Below are 23,773 nucleotides of genomic sequence, written 5' to 3' on the forward strand. Positions count from 1 at the left end.
TCAGGCCGCGGGCGCTCCGCAGGGCCGGCCGGCGGGCACCGGGAGGAGAGGCCGCCTCTCCTCTCTCTGTGCCACTGCCGAGGAAACACTCCCAACTCCGGCCGTGCATGACGCAGGGCTCTGCCTGCCAGGAGCTGTAAACAAGGAATGACAGTCTCATCGCATCCCAGATGCTCAGCGTGCTTTCTCTGTCGAGTGACTGACTCAGGAGAGAGATGGCAGCTAGTGCCGGGATGGGACACAGGCCTGCAGCCCTGCACGGGGTGCTGAGAAAACCCACAGCAGCCTTGAGAACTCTGGAAACATTTAAAATTCAAGACCTTTTACCACCTCTGACAGCAGCAGAATATAAGGGAAGGGGCTGAGCTCCAGGTTTTACTGCCATTGGATGGACGTCTCCCACACCACCCCAAGGAGCGGGATCCCGAGGCACGAAGCCAAGGGCCCAGGCTCCAGCCTCCCCCCTCGCAGCACACGGTCTCTGAGGAAGACCTCGGTCCTTGGCTGGTGCCTCTGGAGCTGCTAGCAGGGGGAGCGGAGCAGGCCCCATTTTGCACTCAGGCGGCGTAACCAGCCTGCTGGGGGGGCACAGACAGTTGCTCCCACCAGCTGCCACCCCCAGCACCCACCACAGCCCTCGCTGCCTCTGCCACGGCTCCCTTCCTTCAGAGACAGCCCCATCAGCAAACGCCTTCCCTGTTGAGGCCAGCCCAAGCCATTCTGACTAAAACAGGCTGGAAGCAAACAAAAAAGGCTGAGCTCAGAGACGCACCTGACCCATAACCCTGGGGGCTGCGAGGCGTGCCTGGTGCTGAAGGAGAGACCCTCCTCCTCCTCCTCACTCACTCCCCCCGACTCCCACAGGGGCAGAGCAGCAACTCCAACAACATGGCAGGATCGGAGGACATGTCTGCAGCACAAACAGGGGCACAGCCGCAGCACAACGAGACAAGGCCAAAGCAGCCATGGCCCAGGTGGTTTGGGAGGTAGCAGTGGAGCAGGCACCACAGAGCTGGCACAGCACAGGGTGTAGGACATCTCCCCACACATACACCTGCAACATCAGAGCCACCCGCACATCAGAGCCAGCAGGGGAGATGCCTCCACACATGGCAACCTTATCTCCAAGCCTACTGTAAGCATACCCAAAAATTCACTAATTACACAGAAATAACCACTACTCAGCCAGCAAGTTCATTGATATCACAAAAATCTCTGCTGAGAAAACCACCGGTTGACCTTTTCAGCCACGAATCAGATTCCTAAAGCTGACTCATAACCAGAAAAGTCCCAACAACTGACCTGTGTAAGAATCAGACTTGAAGGCTTTGTTTTGCTTTACAATCCACATGCTTTCCAATCTGCATTAATTATTTGATTCCAGCAGACAACCCGTCTATAAGAGCCACTGTGAATTTGGTTTCTGCCTATAGTTGTACATGCTATAAAACCTGTGCCCACTACTGATTCCTTAAGCACTAAAGACACATGTAGCTTAAATTATCCAAAAGATGACTCAGACACATCTCATATAACAGAAGCCATACATTTAAACCTGAGAAATCACAGTATTTTCACTCATATTTGTTATTTGCATTTTGAATGTGACAAACTTGGATCATCTACTTTTGATTTTTTTATTATTTTAGTAAGAGTTTTTTCTCATTTGTTAAAAGATATAATTAAAATAAGGTTTCATGAATGCATATTCTGACAAAATATTAACTGTTACCAACGGGAGTTGACAGTAACCTTTTGATGTCAAACAGTATTTTTAATGTTTATGTTTACTTTGTTTCTTAAGAGCTGATCTAAGTCATTGTGGTCTATTATGTAAATACATATTCATGGATTTTGTCCGCAAACAAACAAATTGCCAACAGAGCAAATGACTTACAGAATGTGTATGTTCTGTAAGTCCTAATGAGGTGCTGTGTCATAAACATTATTACACAAGAGTGCAGTGGAGTCCTTTCTCTCTACAACTCAAGACACTTTTGCTTTTAGAATTGGGTTTTTTTAATAAATGAAGGTGATGTGACCACACACACAAAATGTATCTTAAATTATTGCACTGATTAAACAAGAAATAAACAAGATCTTTCTTAAGCCAACTGCTAAGTCTATTTGTAAAGTGTTAATACTTATATCGTATACAGAAAAGCAACATTTAAGAGTGGGCAAACCTATGTAGCGATGTAAGGAAAATAATGTTAGCACTGATTAAAGCTTATGATTAGTAGAATATTCATACCTAGGAGAAGTAACTGTCAACAACGAAAATAGCTATGTCATATAGGCTTTAGAAGCTGCTTGATTAAAAAATGAAGTAAAGTCCTTCTGCACCCATTTATCTGTGCAACTCCAATGAATGCTAAAACTATGGAGATCAATGGTAGAATACTTCAGAAAAGAACCACAAGAAGAACTGTAACTTTACTCATACTCTATTTTTCTTTTAAGTCTTGACTCATAAAATACTTCAGTGTGGCCTACAAAAAAAATGAGGTAATACTAAGGCCCACTCGGTCCTGCCTTTTACAAAGGTGCCAAAACATGTAACAGATGTAGGGATATATGTCTCCATCTGTACCCTGAAGGGGACTTGGGAGAAGGTCATACTTTCCTTCGCTGGCTTACAGGATTAAGGTGTATGCACCTGGTAAAACAGTAGCTGCAAACTGAGGCAAGAACACAACAACACAGACATTTGTACAGCATTTTGCACCCTTCCTCCTTCCAGTACTCTCTGGGAGCTCCATAGCACCATACCCTCCTCACGCAGGCCTCTCCCTAACAGACATCACAGGAGCCTGAGAAAGGGGTTGAACTACAAAGAACAATATTTACCATTTTAGTACATGCCATTCCATTACATTCCACAGTTGTTATTGTTTTTCCACTGTTATTGCATGAAAAGGATGCTAAAGCCACAAGCTGAAGTGGTCGGTTATGTGGGAAAACTCTTATCAACTAGCAAAAAAAATGGCAAGGTAAAAAATACAGGGGCAAAGCAGACCACACACTGAGTCTGAACAGATATTCAGAATTAAAAGGATGACCATTTTGCATAATATTACAGACCTCAGTGAGTGCATCCCCCACTGACTTCAGTTAGTATACTGTTCAGATAGTTATGGGCATTTGTGGGAACCAGTTTCCCCCAAAATTCTTCCCAGAAACTTCACATTTTATATAAAAATCAAAATCTTCTATATTCTAAGAGCCAAGCACCATACTCAAATGAGAATACAGTGGAGATTACAGCTGGCATCTCAGATATGAACTGAGATTACTATCCCAAGCAAAATCCTACTTCATATCAGATACTCTACCTATGATTAGCCATTGAGCTATCTGGTTCATTGAATGAATTTAATTTTACTTATTTTTTTCTGGATCTGGGGAGCCTTCCTTGAAAACCTGAAATGCAAACATTTCTAGGAAAAGTCATCTCTCTGAAAAGTTTCATTTCCAAAGCATCTGTTTTTTTTCTGATGAAAAGCTGTTACACTTAAAAACCTTGACCTGTTCTGTACCTCTAGCACCTACAGAAGTATCACCTGAATAAGGCCAGCAATATTAGATTCAGAAGATATGTACTGAGCCTGGCAAGGAAGATTGGAATTAGTGTTACAAACTGGCAAATGAATATAGCTTCCAATAAAACTAATTTGGTTTTAATTTGGCAAAAAAAGAATGTCCCCAATAGCTAGTCTCTGAGTCATTCTTTAGTTTCATCATAGGAGGCTACACTTTCTTTCCTGTGGTAAAAGTACATCTGGTGACTCAGAGGTTATTTGTCTTAAATACTGGCCACTGAACTATCTTACATACCTTAGTAGCTTCACGGACTCAAAAGAGCAATATCAAAGACACAGAAGAAATACTTACTTGATTTTGAACCACAGGAGGGGGCTATCTGACCATTTGGGCATGTGCACATGTTTGGTCTAGAGCAAAATCCATCCCCACAGGAATGTCTGCAGATTGCTATAAAGAAAACATAAATGCCTTTAAAGTATGCTTCAAAAACCCCAAACACATAAAAAACACCTGATAGAAAATATGCATTCAGCACCATAACAAAAATACCTACAAACTCGTTAAATTGCATACAACAGATTCCAAAACAGTTCCTCCCGTTCATTCACATCTCTATAGGGGACAGCTAAAACCTAGACCTTCACAATCTCTTATAAAAGGTCCGGGAACATGCCACAGGCCACACTAGATATAGGGAGATTTCCTTGGAAAAGTAAAACTGTGGTCCATTTTACCAGACTGCTCCTGGGGGAAGGATGGCACTGAGGCAGTATTACAATGCTCCCTTTATTTCTGCACCAGACACACACCAGCGTAATAATTCCCATCTGACAGCGCGTTGCCTCGGTATCTCTGGAGAGGGTCTTATCAGCCTTAGGCAAAGCGCCTTTAACAGTTATTTCTGGTACATTGTACCATTACATATGAATATGCATACAGCACTATGATGTACGTACGCATATAGTTATATCCCTACATATATATTTCAGAGATATGACCCAAACAAGCAGAGCAAATGTACTTGCTGGCCCAATGCTGTTGTCTCCTTCCATTTACTTAAACAGATTAACATATTCCACAGCTACTCGCTCCTTAGAGTCCACACACCCCTTGGATCCCTTTACCACAGACTTAAACAGAACATGTGGATGAGATTAATCCTTTGTTAAATACTGGTATCACATCACTGTATTGTAGCCCACAAAACTTTGTATATTAGCTTAATATATTTAAAATGGTAAAGAAATGATATACAGCTGCTATCAAAACCATAGAGAAACACATTTCAGTTCTGGTATACAATTAAAAATACCCTGACATAGAGGGACAAAGATAAACCTCAGTCATAACATATAACTGGATTAACTTACGGACTATGCATTGGTTTCCACCAGGTAAAGTTTTCCATCCAGGGCAACAGTAAGCATTGTAACGTGATCCACACACATTTGGTCTGGAAAAAAAAAGGATTAATTCTTATTTTTACTCAGAAATATGTTTTAAAAGTAGAGGCATAAAAATGAAAAAAGTAAATCACTGCAATATACATTTCAATAATTAAATCTAGAAGTGTTGTATGTTTTTAGCAGAATTGTATGCCTTCGGTTGTTGGGGTTTTTATGTTACATACACTTTTAGAAATTGAAGGTCACATTAAAAACACAAAATCAAACCAGTAACATCTAAACAACAGGAATAGAATGGGCAAAACTTGTCTCGTACCACTCCATATCTGGAAAAGTAACATACAGGGTTTCTGAGCAAAACTCCCATTTAAATACAAAAGGAGGGATCACACTCATCATCAGTAGTGAACACAGAGGAAATCTAGTGCCCTTTGAATGATAATTTTTAAGCTTCATGTTGCTTTCTCTTCTTTACTCTAAAGCACTATTACTGTTCCCTGTTCTGTTCATGAGCAAAACTATGTACGTACATACAAGTGAAACACGCCAACCATGACATTAGCCAAATAAATGAGCCAAAATATGTAAATGCTTCACTAGCAAAAATGACTTACTATCAAAAAAAATCAAGGATGTGGGTGCATGTAGAGACAGGGTCCTGTGAAATGAAGATGAAGGGCCTACTGCACTTCTTAAATGATGGATCCATCGGAATTTTTCTTTCCAACCCATTCCTCTCATCTGTATTTACCCTTTCAATTAACTGTATCACTACAGTTTACAGTGAAAGCTTGCAGGACGTGACACTATTCCTATCGTGATTTTATTGGTAAAAATAGAAAAACTGAAATGGTTCTATGCCCCTCACTGATAACAAATTTTTTTTTATTTAATCTAACTTGGCCTATTTATTTAATGCACTTATCCATGCAAGTAAAGCTTCAAAAATGGGAAAATGTACCTCCTTTTGTTGTATGTTTAATAATCTCATCAGATGAAAATTTTACAACCTCTATTAATATCATGAGCAATTACTCAATAGATTAATGCAACTAAAGCTAGCTATAAACGAGTACTTCCTAGAAACCACTTTACTGAAATACTGTATACAGATTAGAGACATTTAAAGTGTTTATTGTTTTAGGAAGGGTTTTCTATTATTATTTTGTCCTTGGTCTTTCAGAAAGTTCTTCACCCCCAGTATTGCAATGTCTATGTAAACAACAGTTACCTCATATGGTGAGGCAACTTAAGACAAACAATCTCGATATATGCAAACATTTATTTATGCACGTTTTCTAACTAACAAGACTTTTATACTGTATTTATTTAGGGATCTGCATTGTTAATGCAATTTTAAATACTCTGGTTACACCAACTTCCGTGACACCTAGTCTTTTCATTAAGTGCTTCGCCAGAAACTACTTAAGTCAAAGCAAACACTACCATTACCTTCCACTGGTCCTGGATAATTACAAAGTGGTAACGGAGGCGAACGTGAGCAACACAATTGGACTTGTTGCAGGGCCCTTCTCCCTTCCTGCAACTGGTGTTAGAGACTCAAAGTCTTATTCATATAATTCCAATGTATTCAGTTTTAGTAATGTCAGCTTTCCTTTCCCCTGCAGGGCTATAACCATGTAACTTTCCTAGAGTTCCCTGTTCATCAATGCCAAATGTTGCTCCACGATCATCTGCCAAGTAAGACTGGCAAGCAGACAAGTGAGATTGCTTTTCACCTTCTCCAGTCTGAAGAAATAATGGAACTTATTAAGACAGACAGAATGAGTTTGTTGCTACCTGTTACAACCAACAGGCATAAACCACCCATTTCTGATCTGAGTTGGTAAGAATCTATAAACAGTTGACCATAAAGTGATGTCTAGGTACTCTGTCAAATTTCAGTCTTGGCAAATACATGGCTTTGGGGACCATCTGGTCCAAGTTAAGAGTCAGGAGCTGATTTCTGTGCCATGGGGAAACCCAGTTTTTAAAATCTGTTTCCAGAATGGGGCTCTGGAATACGCATATGCACCAGCAACCATGAAGTCAGAGACCCTGGGAGCCTTGAGGCTGTCCACAGGGTAGGCTAAGCTGTACACCCAAGAAGCTCCAACTCAGATGCAGCATGCCTAGCTTTAAAAAAAAAAAAAAGATCGAACTGTACTTCCATGGAACAGTTTGAGCCTGACAAGTGCATTTTCCAGTGGAACACTTTTTCGTCAGAAAGCTGCTGTCTAGCTTATAAAAGAAACCTATATTAAAGTCTGAACGCTACTTCTTTGAGAGGGAAGGAGCGTTCTTTACTCATGCCTATTTGTAAAATGTCTTTGAAAATAATTAATTTTGAAAGTTAAATTAATTGATATTTATGAGGTGATCAGACACTACAGCAATAAATCTCCATAAATAAATAAATAAAGTATTCGAGGGAATAACAATTTACCTCATGTAAAAACACAGAAACCATCAATCAAATTGTAAAGGCTCTATCATGGTACTTACTTTAAACAGTTTACCCACTGTTGTGTTTAATAGAGCATATTTTCCTGCTGATATTATAGGCTATGAATACTGAAGAAGCATTTTATATTCTTATAAAACTGTTTTCCTGAACAGTACTACAAACAGAGTTCAGTTATAAAACCTGATTTCTAATGGTAAAATAAGCAAAAATGCATCTATACAGCCCAAGCCACCTGTGGTGCCCACAGCACCTTCCTTTCATTCCAAAGCCCAGAGAAGGGAGAGCGCATCTCAGGAACAAAGCTGTTCCCATTACAATTTAAAAGAGACAGGTCTTTCACTTTATTTTAGAGTCACTTATAAACCTGTAAAGTATAAAAGGATTTCTGTAATGGTATGGTGCTGAGAGACTGATGCCCAGAGTTTTATCAAAGATGTCCAAAATAAACAAGAAATTATGTCTTTGATTAATGATATGAAAGTATGAATTCAGTGGCAAAATGAGTTGAACAATCATCAAAAGACATCAGTCATCAACTAGAAAAGTCTTAAAGCAGCAGAGAGAAAAAAGCTCATCTGGAAATTCTGATAAGCTTGAGAGTGATAGGTCTGGCTGACAGCATCTGTGTGCACCAAACTAGAAGATATTTTTCTTCAGAACAACTGTGGGGAACCTCCACCCTTGTTATGAAGTCAAGCTTTGTCTGTCCTTTCCGCCCGCGCGGGGATGGAGCCTGGGCAGGACTGCAGCATCAGCTCCTTCAGATGGATGCACGTGGTCCTGCCCCAGGTCAGGGTGTGCTACCCCCGGCTGTGACTGCAGCACAGCCTCTGCCTGTCACGCATTCTCAAATAAATGGTCTGCTTTCTCCACGGGGCAACACTGACCATCATCTCCTGGAAAGGACCAACTGGGTCCAGCCCTCCTTTGCTACTCCTCCTCCCAATGCCCCGTCTCAGCAACAACGAACGGCTGCCTGGCTCTCCCAAATTGCACGCCACTACCCAGCAACTGGGGGCGGATTTGTGGAGCAGGCACACCAAGGTAAAATGATGGGAAACAAATCACACTAAGCTTGACAGTGCCTTCTTATCAGATATAACCAGGCAGCGAGGGTATGTGACAGCCAGAGAAGTGAGGGAGGTGTTCAAAAGCCCTGTGCGAAGCCGGCAGCAGCGAACACCACCCAGCCCAGGACCGGTGGGGGCACCTCCAGCACTGCGGCTTTCCTCTCCAGGGCCCCGGCAGAGACACAGCCGGAGCCCCGTGCTGCAGCCTGCCCGGGAGGGGTGCTACTTCTGTACATCCCTGCTCTGCCCTGCCTGTGACCCCTCGAGGAAATTACAGCCCTCTGCCGAAGAAAGCGTTGCCCATCTGCAGCTCCCACGGGAGGAAGAGTTTCTGGCATTGCTGTGAGCAAGGCTTCAGGCGGAAATTTTGTCAGCAGCACTGCCATGCACCGGCCAATGCTGGCGTAACCCAGGCTGAATCAAACCCAAGGCGTGGGTCTCGAATAATTTAGACAGAGAGACCAGACAGAGTGGGCAGGGAGCGGCTGCAAGAATAAGAGAGCCAGCTGATCACCAGTTACAGATGAGCTGAGATGCAGGGATACCAGGGAGGGTTTCTAATCACTCCCTCAGGCCACTTTTCCTCTCCCTAGGAAAACACACAGGGATTCTTCCTTGCAAGAAAATGTTTAATGAAGGACTTGTATTAATTATTTGGCTGCAGCAGCTACCATATGTTTAACATAATGTAGGGACCCAATTTTCTGGCAGAAGAGATACAATTTAAAGCAACATCATCAGCCAGCGGTTATTTTTAGAGAAGCCTTTGCCTATTTTAATTCTTACGTGGGTAACACTGGTACCTGCTAAAACTGTACCCAGAATTATTTGCTAATCATTTCCACATATAATTGGAGTGATGCTTCCATGCTTGCACTGGGAGTTAAAAAGAACGACAACTGCACCTGAAAAAACGGTAGGCTGGTCTTAAAAATATGGTTGTCTAAGTCTGAATATAACCAATGTACTAAGAAATAGTCACTAAGGCTCCAGAACATGAAGAGGAATAGCTTTTACTAGTCGTTTTCCAGAGACACATAATCAGATCTATACCTTTTGCTGTAAAAGCTTTATATACCTTCCTAAACTCCTCAGCATCTCACAGTAAATGCTAAAAGCACAGAGAGGCCCAGCTCTGTTGACTCCACTGGAGCTTTACTCAGCTTTCCCACTGAATCAAGAATTTCCATTGTTAGAGAGACTCCAACCCTGAGTGGACACGGCTGCGAGCAACCCGATTTCAGTTCACCCTGCTCTGATCAGGGGTTGGCCCACATGGCCTTCCGAAGTCCCTCCCCACTTAAATGACAGAAGCCAGGTACTTGGTGCACAAATTAGAGGTTGATACCGAAACTACCTCGTTTTGCTGCGCTGGCACCCACCCCATCCTCCAAGAAGCAGCAAGCAAAGCAGAACTGGGAAGAGAAGGTCCGGTTCCCAACGGGACGCAGCAGCTAACGGCTACAGCACGTGATGGGCAGCCTTCCCAAGCCACCTGCCACCCTGACACACAGCACTCTGCGCAGGAGAGCCCAGCCAAGCAGCCTGGTTGCCCTTCGACTTCACCACCTCCAGTGAGCACATCCACAAACTGAGAAACTATGTGGACGGGACAGAGCAAAAAACACAGACACAGGTCTGCATTTGACATGCCTAAGCCTCGTTTCCAGGTACTCCAAATACCTTAAATAGGGATTGCTTCTCTGTTGTTCAGGTAAATATGAGAAAACAGGATGGTTTTAGTCACTGTGCTCTTTTTCATCATTCAGTGAAGATTATTGAGAGGACACTTGAAGCTATTTATTTCAATGTATAAAAGGAAAATCTAGGAAACAGTGCTAGACTCTGAGAGCAAACACAAAACTTAGCTTCTATTATCCTATAAAGGACAAGCATGCATTCTTAAGCAAAACATTTTTTTTACACACAAAGGATTGTATCTGATGTACTCCTTTTTACCATGCAATAAGTGAGCCTGGATGTTTGTGCCATGCAGAGAGCCTAATATGATAACTATTTCTCACTCTGACAGTAAGGATACCGCTGTCCCAGAATCCTGGCTCAGTTCAACTGAAAAAATAACATGCTGAGCAGCTCTACGGGCGTCTTTGGCTCTGGCCTATGTGCAAGTCAAGAGTTCAAAATGACATGCAAGTTTCCTGCAGCAACATTGAACACTTTTCTAACCCTAACTTCCATCACACTGTGACAGCTAAATACAGCAATCCAACAACAGCATTTGACATAAAGTGAATTCTTCCGCACTTGCTCTAAAAATCTGCCTGTGTCTTTTGCAGGGACAGACTCATCTAACCTGACAGCCAGGCATTGTTCTCATTCATAGCCAGGGACAGATGGGTTTCTGGCACATATTCCCTCATTGTTCCACTTGAGAATGTCAATACACCCAGTTTGACACCCAATCTACATGGCTGTAGAAGACAGGTAAAGTACAAGTATGCCACCACAAAAATCTACCTGCTGAGCCAGACAAGCATGGCTGGTAAACAGGAGGGATCCAGCAGGTACCTTCTTAAAAAAAAAAAAAAAAAAAAAAAAAAAAAAAGGTGCATTCAGGGTACAAGAAATTACAGCCTTTCTACTCTGGTAGCACTAAATAGCAAATAGCATCCCATGGGAAACATATGTAACTGTGGGCTAGGGCAATGCTTAGCTCTCCGGATGGCACTTCCAACAGGGAATCAGGGAGAGACCTCCCGCACCACTGCTGACACTCACCCCGTACCTGCTAACAGCTATCCATGGAGGCAGACCTCTAACAGTCTCCCAAGATAATGCACACAGGCAAGCTCAGGGCCTCCGCCAGCCCGCGCCATGCACTGAGCTAAGCAGCAGCGCCAGGACGTGCGTGAAGCAGCCAACTAGCCAGACGCTTGTCAAGGCTTTCCCAAAGGCTGCGGGATGAGCTGGTACCACCCACCATCCCCACCTTGGAGCAAATGCAAGCATTTACGCAGAGAGTCTCATAAACCTGACACTTGTATCAATACTTGTCGGTGAACCCGCTTAGGTGTTAAGCAATGCCATTAACTTGTGTTGTCAAGTGCTCTCCCTTAGGCTACTGGAAGATTTATTTTAGGTAAGATAGCAGCGTTTCTCCTCCTCCCTTCACAACACACTGTATCCTGCCCTCTGCCTCTTTCCTTGCTGGGATAGCAACACTGTTCTCAAAGGCCAGTTAACTGCATGTCTGCCATAAGGCAAGAGGAAAACCCTGTTGATACGGATCCCACTGTTTTAGTTCACCTTGTTCCTAGGAGCCACTGGTAATTTACTCTGTATACAGGGAAGAGAAAAAGATGAAATATCAGAGGAAAAAACAAAGAAGGAGAGAAGAGACAGGAAAAAAATGTTCCTGAAAGGAAACAAATTTTAGTTTGAAACCTCAGCTGAACATCACTGGATAGTCTGATGTCCTCCAGCAAAACATGAGAGAGAGGGAAGCTTGAAAAAGAGGATGAAAATGATTAAGACTGTAGACAAAAGAACTGTGGCTTTCATTTGGTATTTCTGAGGCTTTAATGGTCATGAATCATTTCATAAAATGAGAAGTAGAAACGAAAACAACAGATTCTCCAGCAAGTCAACATTCAAAACATTCTTCCAGATAAAAGCTAGAACTCCTTCATACTTCAGTGAAGATCTATAAGCAAAACCAGAAGCCACAGGTTTTAATTTAACAGGCTACATTTTACCTCCCAGTGTACCTTCCAAAGAAGAGCCCAACTTTACTGACCTGTGACAAAAAAAGCAAATGATTCTTCTCATGCCTCTATCTGCACATTGGCCTTAGCACAAATGAGGCTGTTCAGTAGGTCTGAAATCCTTAAAAAAAAGGTAATAAATAAATACAACTGAAGTGGGAAAGTCAGAATGGATGAGAAAACGACGAAAGGAGACATCCACAATACAAGACCGAAGAGCTACAAATACATTTTCCAGCACAGTGCGATGGTTAATCAGAAACACTCCAGGCCACAATTGTTCCATTCTACGAAAATATTTACTGAGTCTGGGGAGTAAGACCAAAGTGACACACATGCATCGATATCCTCTTCATCTTTAGGGCTCAGCAGGGAGATGAAGAAGAGGAACGAGATGGAAGGTGATCTTACTGCAAAGCGAAAAAGCTAATGATTAATTTCTTACTATTTCCGTATGTACACATTCAAAGATCCCTAGCTCCTGAAGTCTTGTTTAAGTACAGATGGCCTCCTATTAGCCAATGTCTACTATGCTTCTATCAAGAGGAAGTTTTCCTGGTGATCCATGTGGCTAAATAGTCTGGGTCTTCCATTTTGTGTAGTACTATTCTAATAATCACAGGCTGCTGAGTCCATGAACATATTGAAAGTGACCCTTGTCAAAACTCGTATTGAAGTTCATATATAAAACATTCAAGTTTGCAGGATGGAAGATGAATGACAATGAAAAAGACTGTCCTAAGCGAGCAGCACTGCGGAACAACACACCACAGGAAAGGAAAATAAGCATACAGGAAAACAGAAGCTGCAATTTTATTCAATAAGGATCACTGTAAATGAAGCTGACAGATGAACTGTCCCTGCCAAACCCTAACGAGTGATCCTCCCATTGCTCCCGAATAAAGTGAGAGCAGCCCTATGCTTACTTCAAGTCTGCATCCTCAAGGCCAGTTTAGCCCCAAAGGTTCTGGCACAGCACTGTGAAGTTGCACATAGAGTAGCTCATCCAGTTAACAAGGCAAACCTACCCAGATCAGACTGAATCTGGTGAACAACTTGTGGAACCACCGCTGAACACAAAATGTATCCTGTGCTGGCTAACAACAGGGGAGAAGTCTACTTTTATAAACCTTAAGTGGGCTCTTGATTGAGGAGAGTGCAGCTGTGGTTAGCATCCCAGCCACGTGCTGGAGGCTTCTTCTGCCTCCTCCAAACAATTCTCTCTGGAAACCTGCACTGCAACCTGCAAATTACTGCACCCTGCTGCAACCAGACGCACTCTTTGCGGGTGCTCTTCTTCTCCCCAACCCTTTATGCCTCCAGTTTCTAAAGACTGAACGCTACCTGTCCCCCCTCAATAAAAGTTCAAGTAAACACGAACAAACTGAGATCAGAAAGTCTCCAGAAAGACAACACTGCACAAAAGATTAGACAATTCCATCACGTATCCACAGAAGAAAATTACTACCTAGAACACAAGAAAAGAAACAACGCACAATCCCTGACATCTCTTGTTTTCTGAGTAAGAGCTGTAACATAAATCTCTTTCTAACCTGCCAAGCAGTTAAGTCATAGCCACAATCAGCCTTACACAGGACCTCTCAGGACTGAGGACAGCAAGGTACCTTCCTATGACGGGACATGAAGTGGCAAACTCGGTGTGAAATTCTCCACTCACTCTGTACACAAAGTACAAACCCATCACAGGCCAGCTGTGACCTGTCCTGCAGCATCTGGGTCAGCATATCAGGCCAGCCTGATACAGCTAAGACCTGTGTAAACCAAAATAAATAAATAAATAAAATTAAATAAATAAATAAGAGGGGAAGAAAGGAAAAGACTTACATCCAATCTTGCCCTCTTGATCTTCAATGTGTCACCTTGGCAAAGTGCTGCTTGGTGACAGGAAACCTGCTTCGTCTGAGTCCCCCAAGCCAATTTTACAGTATTTCCAAAACACTCATGCTTCATACAGTACCTCAAGAATACTGCTCTACTGTTTACTGTAGGCTTTTTCCTCCGTTTGCTCTATTTGTGACTTACTGTCATTAAATGGGAAAAAAGTATTTCTCTAATGGATTGGGGGGGGGGGGGGGTGTCCAATTCAAATCAAACAGACACATGGCACTTCAAAACCGTTTGTGTCCAGCTACAATATAAGATGAGAAAAGACCACAGAGGGGAAGACTGGCTAAGCAGCTGGTAACAAAATCAAGTGCGCCTAAGATACTCACCAGTGAAAGGGAGACTACAAAAAGTAGTACCCACTGAGAGTTTTAACCACAGGATGTTTTTTCACTGGCATGCCCAAAATGAATTGAGTCCTAATTCTGCACTACGAACTACGCAGGCCCAGAAGTCTATCCCCATAAACCATAAACCAGAATTGGGATTAAGGTCATGCCTTTTAAAGAGATGGGTGTCCGAATGACAGGATTTGGAAACCTAAGTGGAGAGTACAAGGACTACATAGGCCTGAAGAGTATTTACTTTTTACTGTTTTTCTTCAGGCTGAAGAACAACATGGAACAAGAAGAACAACATGGAACAAGAAGAATGCTAGCATGGGAGCTTTGCATTGCTACTGGCTCTGGATAAAGCAATCCAGTGCAGACTATTGTCAGACAGCTTTCATTAAATGCATTTAAAAATTTCCATATAGTATTTAAACTAGTATATTCCAAAATGTAAAACCTATTGTGGCAGCCAGGGGAAGAGACCTATATGATCAGAACTGAAAATCATGTGTTATTCCCTCTTTAAATATTAGCCCTTCAGCAAGAGTTAATAACAGCTATTGCCGGCCACAGAGTAGATTCTGTGCTGGCTTCTTGCTTGGTTCTGTCTGCTTTCCCTACTCCCCATCCATACACCCTGCTCCCCAGAGAAAGTCACACCTACATCAAACCGCATCATACACTCCTACTGAAAGAAAGGAAACATCTACATGAGACACAGTGCCAAGATCTAGGAACTCCTATCACTCCAGAACTAGATTTCCAAGGATCATGTAATAACAAAAAAATAGTATCGCAACCATTGGCAAATAAATTCAGAGAGGTGCAGAATCTTAACACTACATGTAGTTGCCAAGGACTTCAGGTTTTACATTAGGATGCACTGGCATAATTCTTCATCCTCCATATAGGCTTTACCCCGTAAGGCACAGAGGACTGGGAGGAAGTCGGCCATGCCACCTGGAAGCCAGGTGAGTGCTCCAGCACACCAGGTATTACAGCAACTTGCATGTATTTTTAATTAGGATTTTTATTCCCAAGTATTCAGGCTGCCTCCTGCTCACAGAGTGACACTGACAAGGTGTGGCACCATCAGCTGGCCAGAGGTGTGCAGGCCAAAAGTGGCAAGAAAAATGTTTGAGGTTTTTCAGTATAAACCAATATTTACCGGTATGGAAAGTCTGCTTTTCTTCAGCGGGCTTTTAGTGGTAAATATTGGTTTAAAACGAAAACCAGAAGCCTTAATTATATATAGTTGAATACTGGAATTATGTTATAGATTTATGAGACTTATTTTATTTCAGGGAGCAGTGATGCATAAAAAGGATCAAATCCAACTGAGTTTACTCAAGGAAGCATATCAGTAAACCTGTGGACTTCATTTGGGATGACCAGAAGAAATTGGTCCAAAAAAACTCCACCCCCTGTTGAATAACTTTAATCCAAGAGTTTTATGAATCATTTTGGAGCCAACTATTCTGTTCTGCAATATTCGCTATCATTTTAACTTAATAAAAATAAAGAAATTAAATCATTCTTCCACAAATGCATTTAATTAGTGTCTTAATTAGAGTCATGTCACAATTCAGCTATTTTGAAGAAATTTTAGTTCTTTCAAAATTTCTGTTGAGCTATTTGTTAGGCAAATAATTGCTTTCTTTGGCCATTATACTGAGAAGAGACTGATAAACATTATAAACATTGCTTAAAATATTATTAAGAACTGACTGATCCTCATCAGAGTTTGAGGTCTTTGTCTAGCATCATCAGAAAATGGGAAATCCTAATTAATTTTGAGATCTTTAAGCATAATACTTCTTGTATTCAGTCAAGTACCAATCATATCACCAGTAAATTATTTTTTACTTTATATTCAAATGATTGAAACATATATCAATGGTTGACTTCAAGTATATATTGTTTAGAAAGAAATTCCCAGTCATGGCCAGTTTTGTAGGTTTTACTTCTTCAGGAGTTGACACTACATTCCTAGGTGTTTAAGGGGTAGCAGGATGATGGCTTCATGCCTTATAATTCAATACATTAACATTTGTGTTAAAGTACTGCGGATCCAGAGGATGAGAGTGTCTCAGTAACAGCTCAGTATTTTAACTTGCTGAATCACAGTGGATTCTAGCAACATTTCCATGAATGAAGGATATAGTTATATTTTGAAATAATTACTGCCTTTATTCTGATCGCTTTCTGATCACCTAGAGGCACCAGCACATAAACACACATTGCCTTAGACCAAACACAGATGACATTACAAGGACTTCATTGCTAATGCCTTCGTAGCTGGACCAATTCAAACTACATGAGCAGCAAGCTTAAAGTCTTAAAATGAGTACACAAGAGGCATTTCTGCATAATTTCTAATTATTAAAGTTAAAATATACTTCTAGAATCATGTTATATGTTCTGATAGCTCACTGGCATAAACAACGAGGCAAAGGTCACAAGGACAAAAGCAAACATCTCCTGCAATCAACAGCTTGCAGTAAAAAATGTTAAGTGGGAAAAATCACGAGAATTGAAACAGATCCTAGGCTGCTTCATTTTAACATACAAGACCAGTATTCACACAGAGGCTAACCTCAATACTTTTAAATGCTGAAAGACTTTCAATAATCACTATAATCCAACACACAAGAAGTCTAAATGTAAAGGGTTTTCTCTAAAAATTTATCCCCATGCTCCTACAATCAGAGCAAGAGTTCATTGCAAGAAGAAAAAACAGTCTTAGTCAACTACAATAACATGAAAATAAAGTTTCCCAGCATCTGTTATGACTTGTATTACAACTCTCAGATTCCCAAATGTATTTGTACTGATGAACAAGTTAAAAAAATAGTATGTCTTCTTGTAAAATCATATTTTTAGTGTTTCAGTCCTTCAATAACAATGAATTCTCCTTGTCTAATGTATATACAGTTCCTGTACATTCAAAATATGTTTTCCATCTGGCTTTCCAAAGAATTAGTTCCAACCTTGTCTGTTAAAATGACAATTCTTTTTATTCATATTGTACAGTACAGTACCACACCTAAGAAGTGCTCACAATTTCTAAACTGGAAATATCCAGCAGGATTCACCCAACAATGATAAAGATGCCTGTGTGTTAATAATCTCCTCCAAGCAATTTGGGAACTCTACACTCAGTCTCTTGAGAGTTACAGGAAAAGGTCTAACAAGCACCCAAACTAATAATTTGTTTTGTCTTCACTGTATCTCAGGTCACCTGGAAAATTATTATATTCTTGTTAAGAACCTGCTTCCCAAGGGCACTCATTCAGATTTGGAACATCCCAAATAATTGAGCAAGACATAAAATACCTAAAATTAATATTGCCATTTTCTCTAGATTTGCAGATTACTAAGCAGATACGTAACTCATAGGCAATACACAATAAAAGGAAGAATCATTGCAAAGTACGTAATAAATTGAAGGCTTCAGTTAAACATACGAATCACCTCATAAGACTAAATACTTACCCTAACCCATTTTAGATTCCAAAAATAATTAACACATGAAATATCATCTCTTGATGCACTATTATTACTGTCTACACAGCACAGTTTTAGAGCAACAGTTACATTCATCGAAGAAATTTCATCCTCAGCTAACATGCCGCTAACTCTCACCAAGTCAGCACACGTGTGCTAGACGGCATACTCTGTCCCACTGCTCAGAAAATGGTGTTTGTCAGTTTGATATTAACTCAGAGTTCCATAATGAGAAAGTTTATTAAAACATCCTGAAGAATAAAGGCTCTTTCTGACAAATATTTTTCCTTAGCATCTTTCATTGGTTGTGATTAGTCCTAAAATCTTTTCTGTATGTCCTCCTCACCTCCTAGAGTAGTTTTCGTCACAGGAAGGATCTACTTTGTCCAACTATTTCTCTTGTGACAAGGTATAAGGAAATGAAATAAGAGAGTCTGACCCTACAAAATCAGATCCTTGAAAAACAATACCAATAGCTTGCATCCATTTTTGCAGCATGGGGACCTAAAAACATAAACCTTTTCCCATCAGGCAAGCATAAAAAAAAAAAGCCAAAATTGCAAATCTGAATATAAATAAAAAGTACTATACAAGTATGAGGAAGTTCGCAAGAAATTAAAGCATATTCATCAAGGCCTCTAAAAATAAAGTTGTAATAGCTCCTTTTTAAGGAAATCAGGAAAAGAAAGAAAATATCTTGCATCCCTTACCGAAGCATAACTATCTCCATATAACTTTTGCTACATTTACCCTCTGCCTGACGAGTGACAAATCTGGCTAAGGGCTGAAAAGGTGCATCGGAACACCTGAAAAAGGAAACCTCCTTTTTCTTCCAATATTGCAAGCTCTTCAGCTTTCCAGTGAACTAAGTTTTCAGCTGCACACACACGCAATGCCTTTCAGCTGACTTGACAATTATTTTTGCATCGGAAAGGTGTTCCATTAGAATTTGGAAAACAGTTTGCCTGACGGATTTACTCTTTAAGAAAAACACCCTGCTAAGCATGTACCACAATGTTTCACAATGATTTTAAACTCAAGTGTGCTTGGGTTTACTCGTCCCAGACAGCTCTGACACCAAAAATGGTCCCTATTCTTCCCCTCGGCCGTCCCCAGGTCACAGGGAACACCGCATAAGCACAGACAGTCCACTTGAGTGCAAGAGAAGACGCACTTCGCAAAAGGTTTAAGGCGGAGATGAGAGAGGACAGCCAACGAAAGGACATGCTGTGGTCTCCGGGCCTCGCCGATATTCTGCTTTATGCCAAGCCGAAGTCCGGGACGCGGGAGGAATGCACAAGCCCGCAGCCTGCCTCTATCTGTGTCCTTCCCAGACGCTCAATTAGCAACCTCCGACCTGCACCGGCTCGTCCTCACCAAGTATCACCCGCCCAAAGGCGAGCCAAGGCTGCAGCCCGCGGGGGCCCCAGCACCCTGCCCCGCGGGCTGCTGGGGGGGTCCCGGGAGGGCGGCGGGGCTCCGCGCCCTCTGCCCCGCCGCTCCCCCGGGACACTGCGGCCGGCGCCCCCCAGCCCAGCCGGCCCCTCGGCAGGGGCAGACCCGGGGGGGTCGGGGAGCCCTCCCGCCCCCGCCAGCTCCCGCCGCAGCGCGGCAACGGATACGGACGCGCGCCCTCACACGCGTATACGGGCAGCTCCGCGCCCGCTGCCCGCTCCGCGCCCGCTGCCCGCACCGCGCCGCGGCGCCCCGGGGGGGCCGGCCCCGCACCTACCCTTTGAGCGCGTCGTGCCCGCCGCCGCCCTGCCCTCGCCTCTTGGCCCGGCTGGCCCGGCTCTCCTTGGCGCTCACCCCCTCGGCGTGCCCGGCGGCGGCGGCAGCGCCCGCCTGGGACGCCCACAGCACGGCAACTCCCAGGGCGATCCCCAGCAGCCGCCCCCGCCACATCGCGTCCCCCGAGCCCCCGGGCTGCGAGCGGCCGCCGCCTCCTCTCCGCCGCCGAAGTCCGCCGGTCCCCGCCGCCCTGTCTCCGACCAGGCTCTCCAAGGCGAGCTGCGAGGGGAGAAGAAGGGAGGAAGGGGGGGTCAGGGACCGAGAAAAAGCGGGCGCGGCCGCCCCGCGCCCCCCGCCGCCGTCGGCCCCCGGCCAGCCCGGCGCTCGCCCGCCTGCGGGAGGCGGCGGCCGCGAGGGATGGCGAGGGGCTGCCCGGACTCTACCTTCCCTCCAACAGCATCCGCGGGGGCTCCCGCTCCCGCGCCCGCCGCGGGCAGCCCGCGGCCGCCGCCACCGCTCCCGGAGCTGCGCCGGGGCTGGAAGCGTCTCCCGGGCACGAACCCTCCCCGCCTCCCGGAGCCGGGCACCGCGGCGGCTGGAGCGCGGTGCCCGGCCGGGGCGCGCCGCGGGCAGGGAGCCCCGCGCCCAGCCCGCCCGCCCCGGGAGAAGCCCGCTGCGAGGGGCGCGCACCCGCTGGAGCCGCCGCCGCCGCCGGCTGCCGTTCCCGCTGCTGTTCCAGATGCGGCCGCTGCACCCACCGCTGCTCCAGCTGCGGCTCCAGCTGCCCCCTCCCTCCTCCTCCTCCTTTTTCCCCTCCTCTCTCCCCCCCCTCCTCTTCAAGTATCGCCCGCGCAACACTTTCTCGCGAGAGAGAGGTGAATAAAAATGTCCCTCCACCCGCGAACCGCCACCCCGGGGGCTCCGGGGGCGCTCGGCGCTGCCCGGGCGGCTACCGCGGCGGGAGGCCGCTGGCCAGCCCCGCGGCGGGTCACCTGCGGCAAGCGGCCGGCGGGGCTGGGGGATGCTCTGCCCCGGGGGCTCCCCGGGAGCCGCAGGCAGGCTGCGGTCCTGCCCGGCAGGACGGGGCTCTGCCGCCTCCCTCGGCTGCGGGGGAAGCCGCGGCCAGGCAGCGCTGCCTGCTCAGGTTACCCCGCCGGTCCCGGCTTGCAGAGAGGCAGAAGCGTTAGCGTCTGGGCTAGTCTTAATGCTGAGCAGCAGAGTAAGTGTGTAACGCAGGACCGGGGGGGGAGCTGGAGAAAGTGGACGCCTCTGTCTCCGTCTAAAAATACATACATATGTCCTAGAGGTGCAGCATTTTGCATCGGTGGAATGGCTTAAGAAAAACCATAATAGTATCTGTTTCCCTTATAAGGACAAACAGCAACGATGTTGGCTTTACCTTAGAGGCTGCTGCAGAATGAAAAATGCCCTTTCTAGCAACTAGCATGGCACAGACACCGGCGCTCCGAGCTCTTCTCTACACACCCCTAAATCTCTGCAGCCAGCTCCAGAACAAATGCATGCCTCATCCTTATCAAGGAAAGGAAAAAAAGCCCCGCAGTTTTTGCTTATGATTTTGGGTTGATTTAAAAATCCTGAAGAGCAAACCACCACCACCCCGTGAAAGGCAGAAAGTTTTTCGGGGCGGGGGAAGGACAGTTACCAGTCAGAGTTCAAACCCAGATTACATACTCCGGTCAAGTAGCTCTGTACTGGGATTATCCCATTTCAACATACACAGAAAATACAAAACCAATAAAAACGCAAACCTATTAGACTGAAGGTAAATTATATTTATGCATTCTGCTGCTCCTCACTTACGAATATTTTGGCAGAAAGGTTGGATTTCCCAGTTTGCAGGTATTTTCATTTTTTGTTCGTTTCAGGCAGGTACTGATGGGGAGCGGTTCTGTGTGATTGAACTGATGTTGCAGAAGCTCAGCTGCACAAGTTTATAAGCAAGGAGCTGACCACCCACCCACAGCAGCTGCCGAACCACCCTGCCCGAAGATAAATGCAGGGTGTTTCGTGTACCACTAATACAGGATTAAGAAAAAAGGAAATACCGTGCAAGATTTCCTAGTACCAATCTCTGTTTACAGCAGAAATGCAACGGTGACACAAAATATGATACATGCTACTTGAAACATATAGTTTGAATCAGTTGATAGTAGTTTTCATATTAGGTATATAAATATGAGTTATCCTTCTGAACGTGCATAGAAGTATTTAAACTAGTCCAGGAGATGCTGTATTTGTGTGTGCTCACCACAATAACAGCATTCTAATCATTTTGGCTGATTTTTATCATCAAGAAAAGTGGTGGATTCTGCAAATTACAAAACGGTCGTTTGATTTTGACCATTCCAATGTCACTGTTTAACAGTTCAACGTGAAAACTTTCAGGCCCTTAATACACAGATAAAAGGTAGATGTGCAGCAAAATAGGATGAGATATCGGCACAAGAAAGAAGTAATAGGATTCAGAGTATGGCTCTTCAGCGTGTCCGAACAAGGCCCAAGACAGTAGCAACCCAAACCTTATACCACTATTTTGTAACTTGTACAAAATGAATCAAGGGAATTAACTTTAATTCTGCATGCAGAGTATTACTGATTTGCAGTTTGCACCGTAGAAGTAGAAATTAGGGGTTCTGATAAATGCTAAATGTTCATTTTCCTGCTACAATCCAGATGGATAAATAGGAATTTGATTTTTCAAAGTTTTTCTTGTTTGTCTGCTACAGAAGCAGACAAAGATAAGATTTCTTTTTTATGCCTGTGCTTGTTGAAGAGACAATATAGTATTGTGTAAAGGATTTTGTATTTCTTTGGCAGTGGCAAATTAAAATTTGCTCAAAAAAGAAAAGAGACCAGGATAAAGATGGTAGTAACTGTCCCTGCTATTAAGAAATCCAGGGCATGCAGTACATTGATATACAACTCTCTTCCTTCACTCTCATCTATGTGTACAGCAAAATCTAAACATTTATTTAGTGAATACAGAAGGTAAATATGTTTAAACCAAACCACTGCAAAAAAATGTTCTCAGATATTTACCAATTATGTTTATAATGCGAAGACAGAATTTACCAGTAAACAAAAGAGAGTTGTGAAAGGAATTCTGGGTTACTATTCACTCAAACATTCTTTCAGTTTCAACAGTTTCTGTTTCAACAGCTTTAATTTTCTGGATGAGCTACCAGAAAAATATCTAGTCTGTGTCACAGGTTAATGGGATGATTTTCTTGTATCTTCTAGGACATTTTATGATGTATTATTTGGTATTTTGCATGGTTGCAGAAATGTGGATTACACTATATGAAGTAATGTTACGTGATATGTGGGCTGTCCATTAATTAATCCAGTGAAATATGTAGCATATCATCAACTCCTGGTGTGTCATTTTAAAGAATATGCTTATATATTATAAGTACTTAAATTGTTGACAACTTTGAAATAGTGCCCACCTGGGCTCTCAAACCACTAGAAAAAGACAGTGTCACAAGCAAAAGACTTAAAACAACTTCTGCTCTCTGCTGCTGAACAGAGCTACTAATAAGGGTCATCCACACACTTTCCCCCAGCCACTTGAGCCTTTGCAAACATTTGGACTCTGAAGAACATCTAGACAAACAGATTCCTATATGGCCTCCAAAACACTTTTCATCCACTCAGAAGTTTCACTCAAGAAAAAAAAAAAAAACAAAGAAGCAATTCTAATGATCCAGTTGATCACCATCTCCCATGATAAAAAAAAAAAGATGAACTCTTAGATTAACAGAGATCCAGAAGCTCAGTGATATTTTAGCTCCTTGATCAAACCCTGGAATCAAACCCAGAAATAAAAGCCACCAAGAACAAGGCATGTAACATCATTGCTACATGCACAGCGGAATTTGCCATAACATGTAAACAACTATTTTTCCACAATGCTGAGTCTTCCAGATGATTTTAAGGATCTTATAGCTGTGTCTTGGAGGACATAGATGGCATGGATTGTGGTGGCAGGGCCCAAAATCAGGGGAGGATAATTATAGGTAGACTGATTATATCAGGGAATGACAGAGAAGACACAGACTAC

At 43.5% G+C, this 23,773-nt stretch overlaps 1 protein-coding gene across 1 annotated transcript in view; it reads right to left on the reverse strand.

Moving 5' to 3' along the window:
* The window catches only part of FBN1 (fibrillin 1), a 158,040-nt gene extending 137,581 nt beyond the window's left edge, over positions 1-20,459 (reverse strand). Inside the window, exons 1-4 of the mRNA XM_087743599.1 lie at positions 20,380-20,459; positions 19,691-19,968; positions 4,917-4,999; positions 3,895-3,993 (exon numbers count right to left, since the gene is read on the reverse strand). Of these exons, the coding sequence (XP_087599725.1) occupies positions 3,895-3,993; positions 4,917-4,999; positions 19,691-19,863 (355 nt within the window). The 5' untranslated portion in view covers positions 19,864-19,968; positions 20,380-20,459. The remainder of the gene's footprint in view (positions 1-3,894; positions 3,994-4,916; positions 5,000-19,690; positions 19,969-20,379) is intronic.
* Between the last annotated feature and the right edge of the window lie 3,314 nt (positions 20,460-23,773).

Source organism: Nipponia nippon, unplaced genomic scaffold, assembly GCF_047370975.1.
Source record: "Nipponia nippon isolate SJK-2023a ecotype South Korea unplaced genomic scaffold, ASM4737097v1 scaffold_9, whole genome shotgun sequence".
Lineage (NCBI taxonomy): Eukaryota > Metazoa > Chordata > Aves > Pelecaniformes > Threskiornithidae > Nipponia > Nipponia nippon.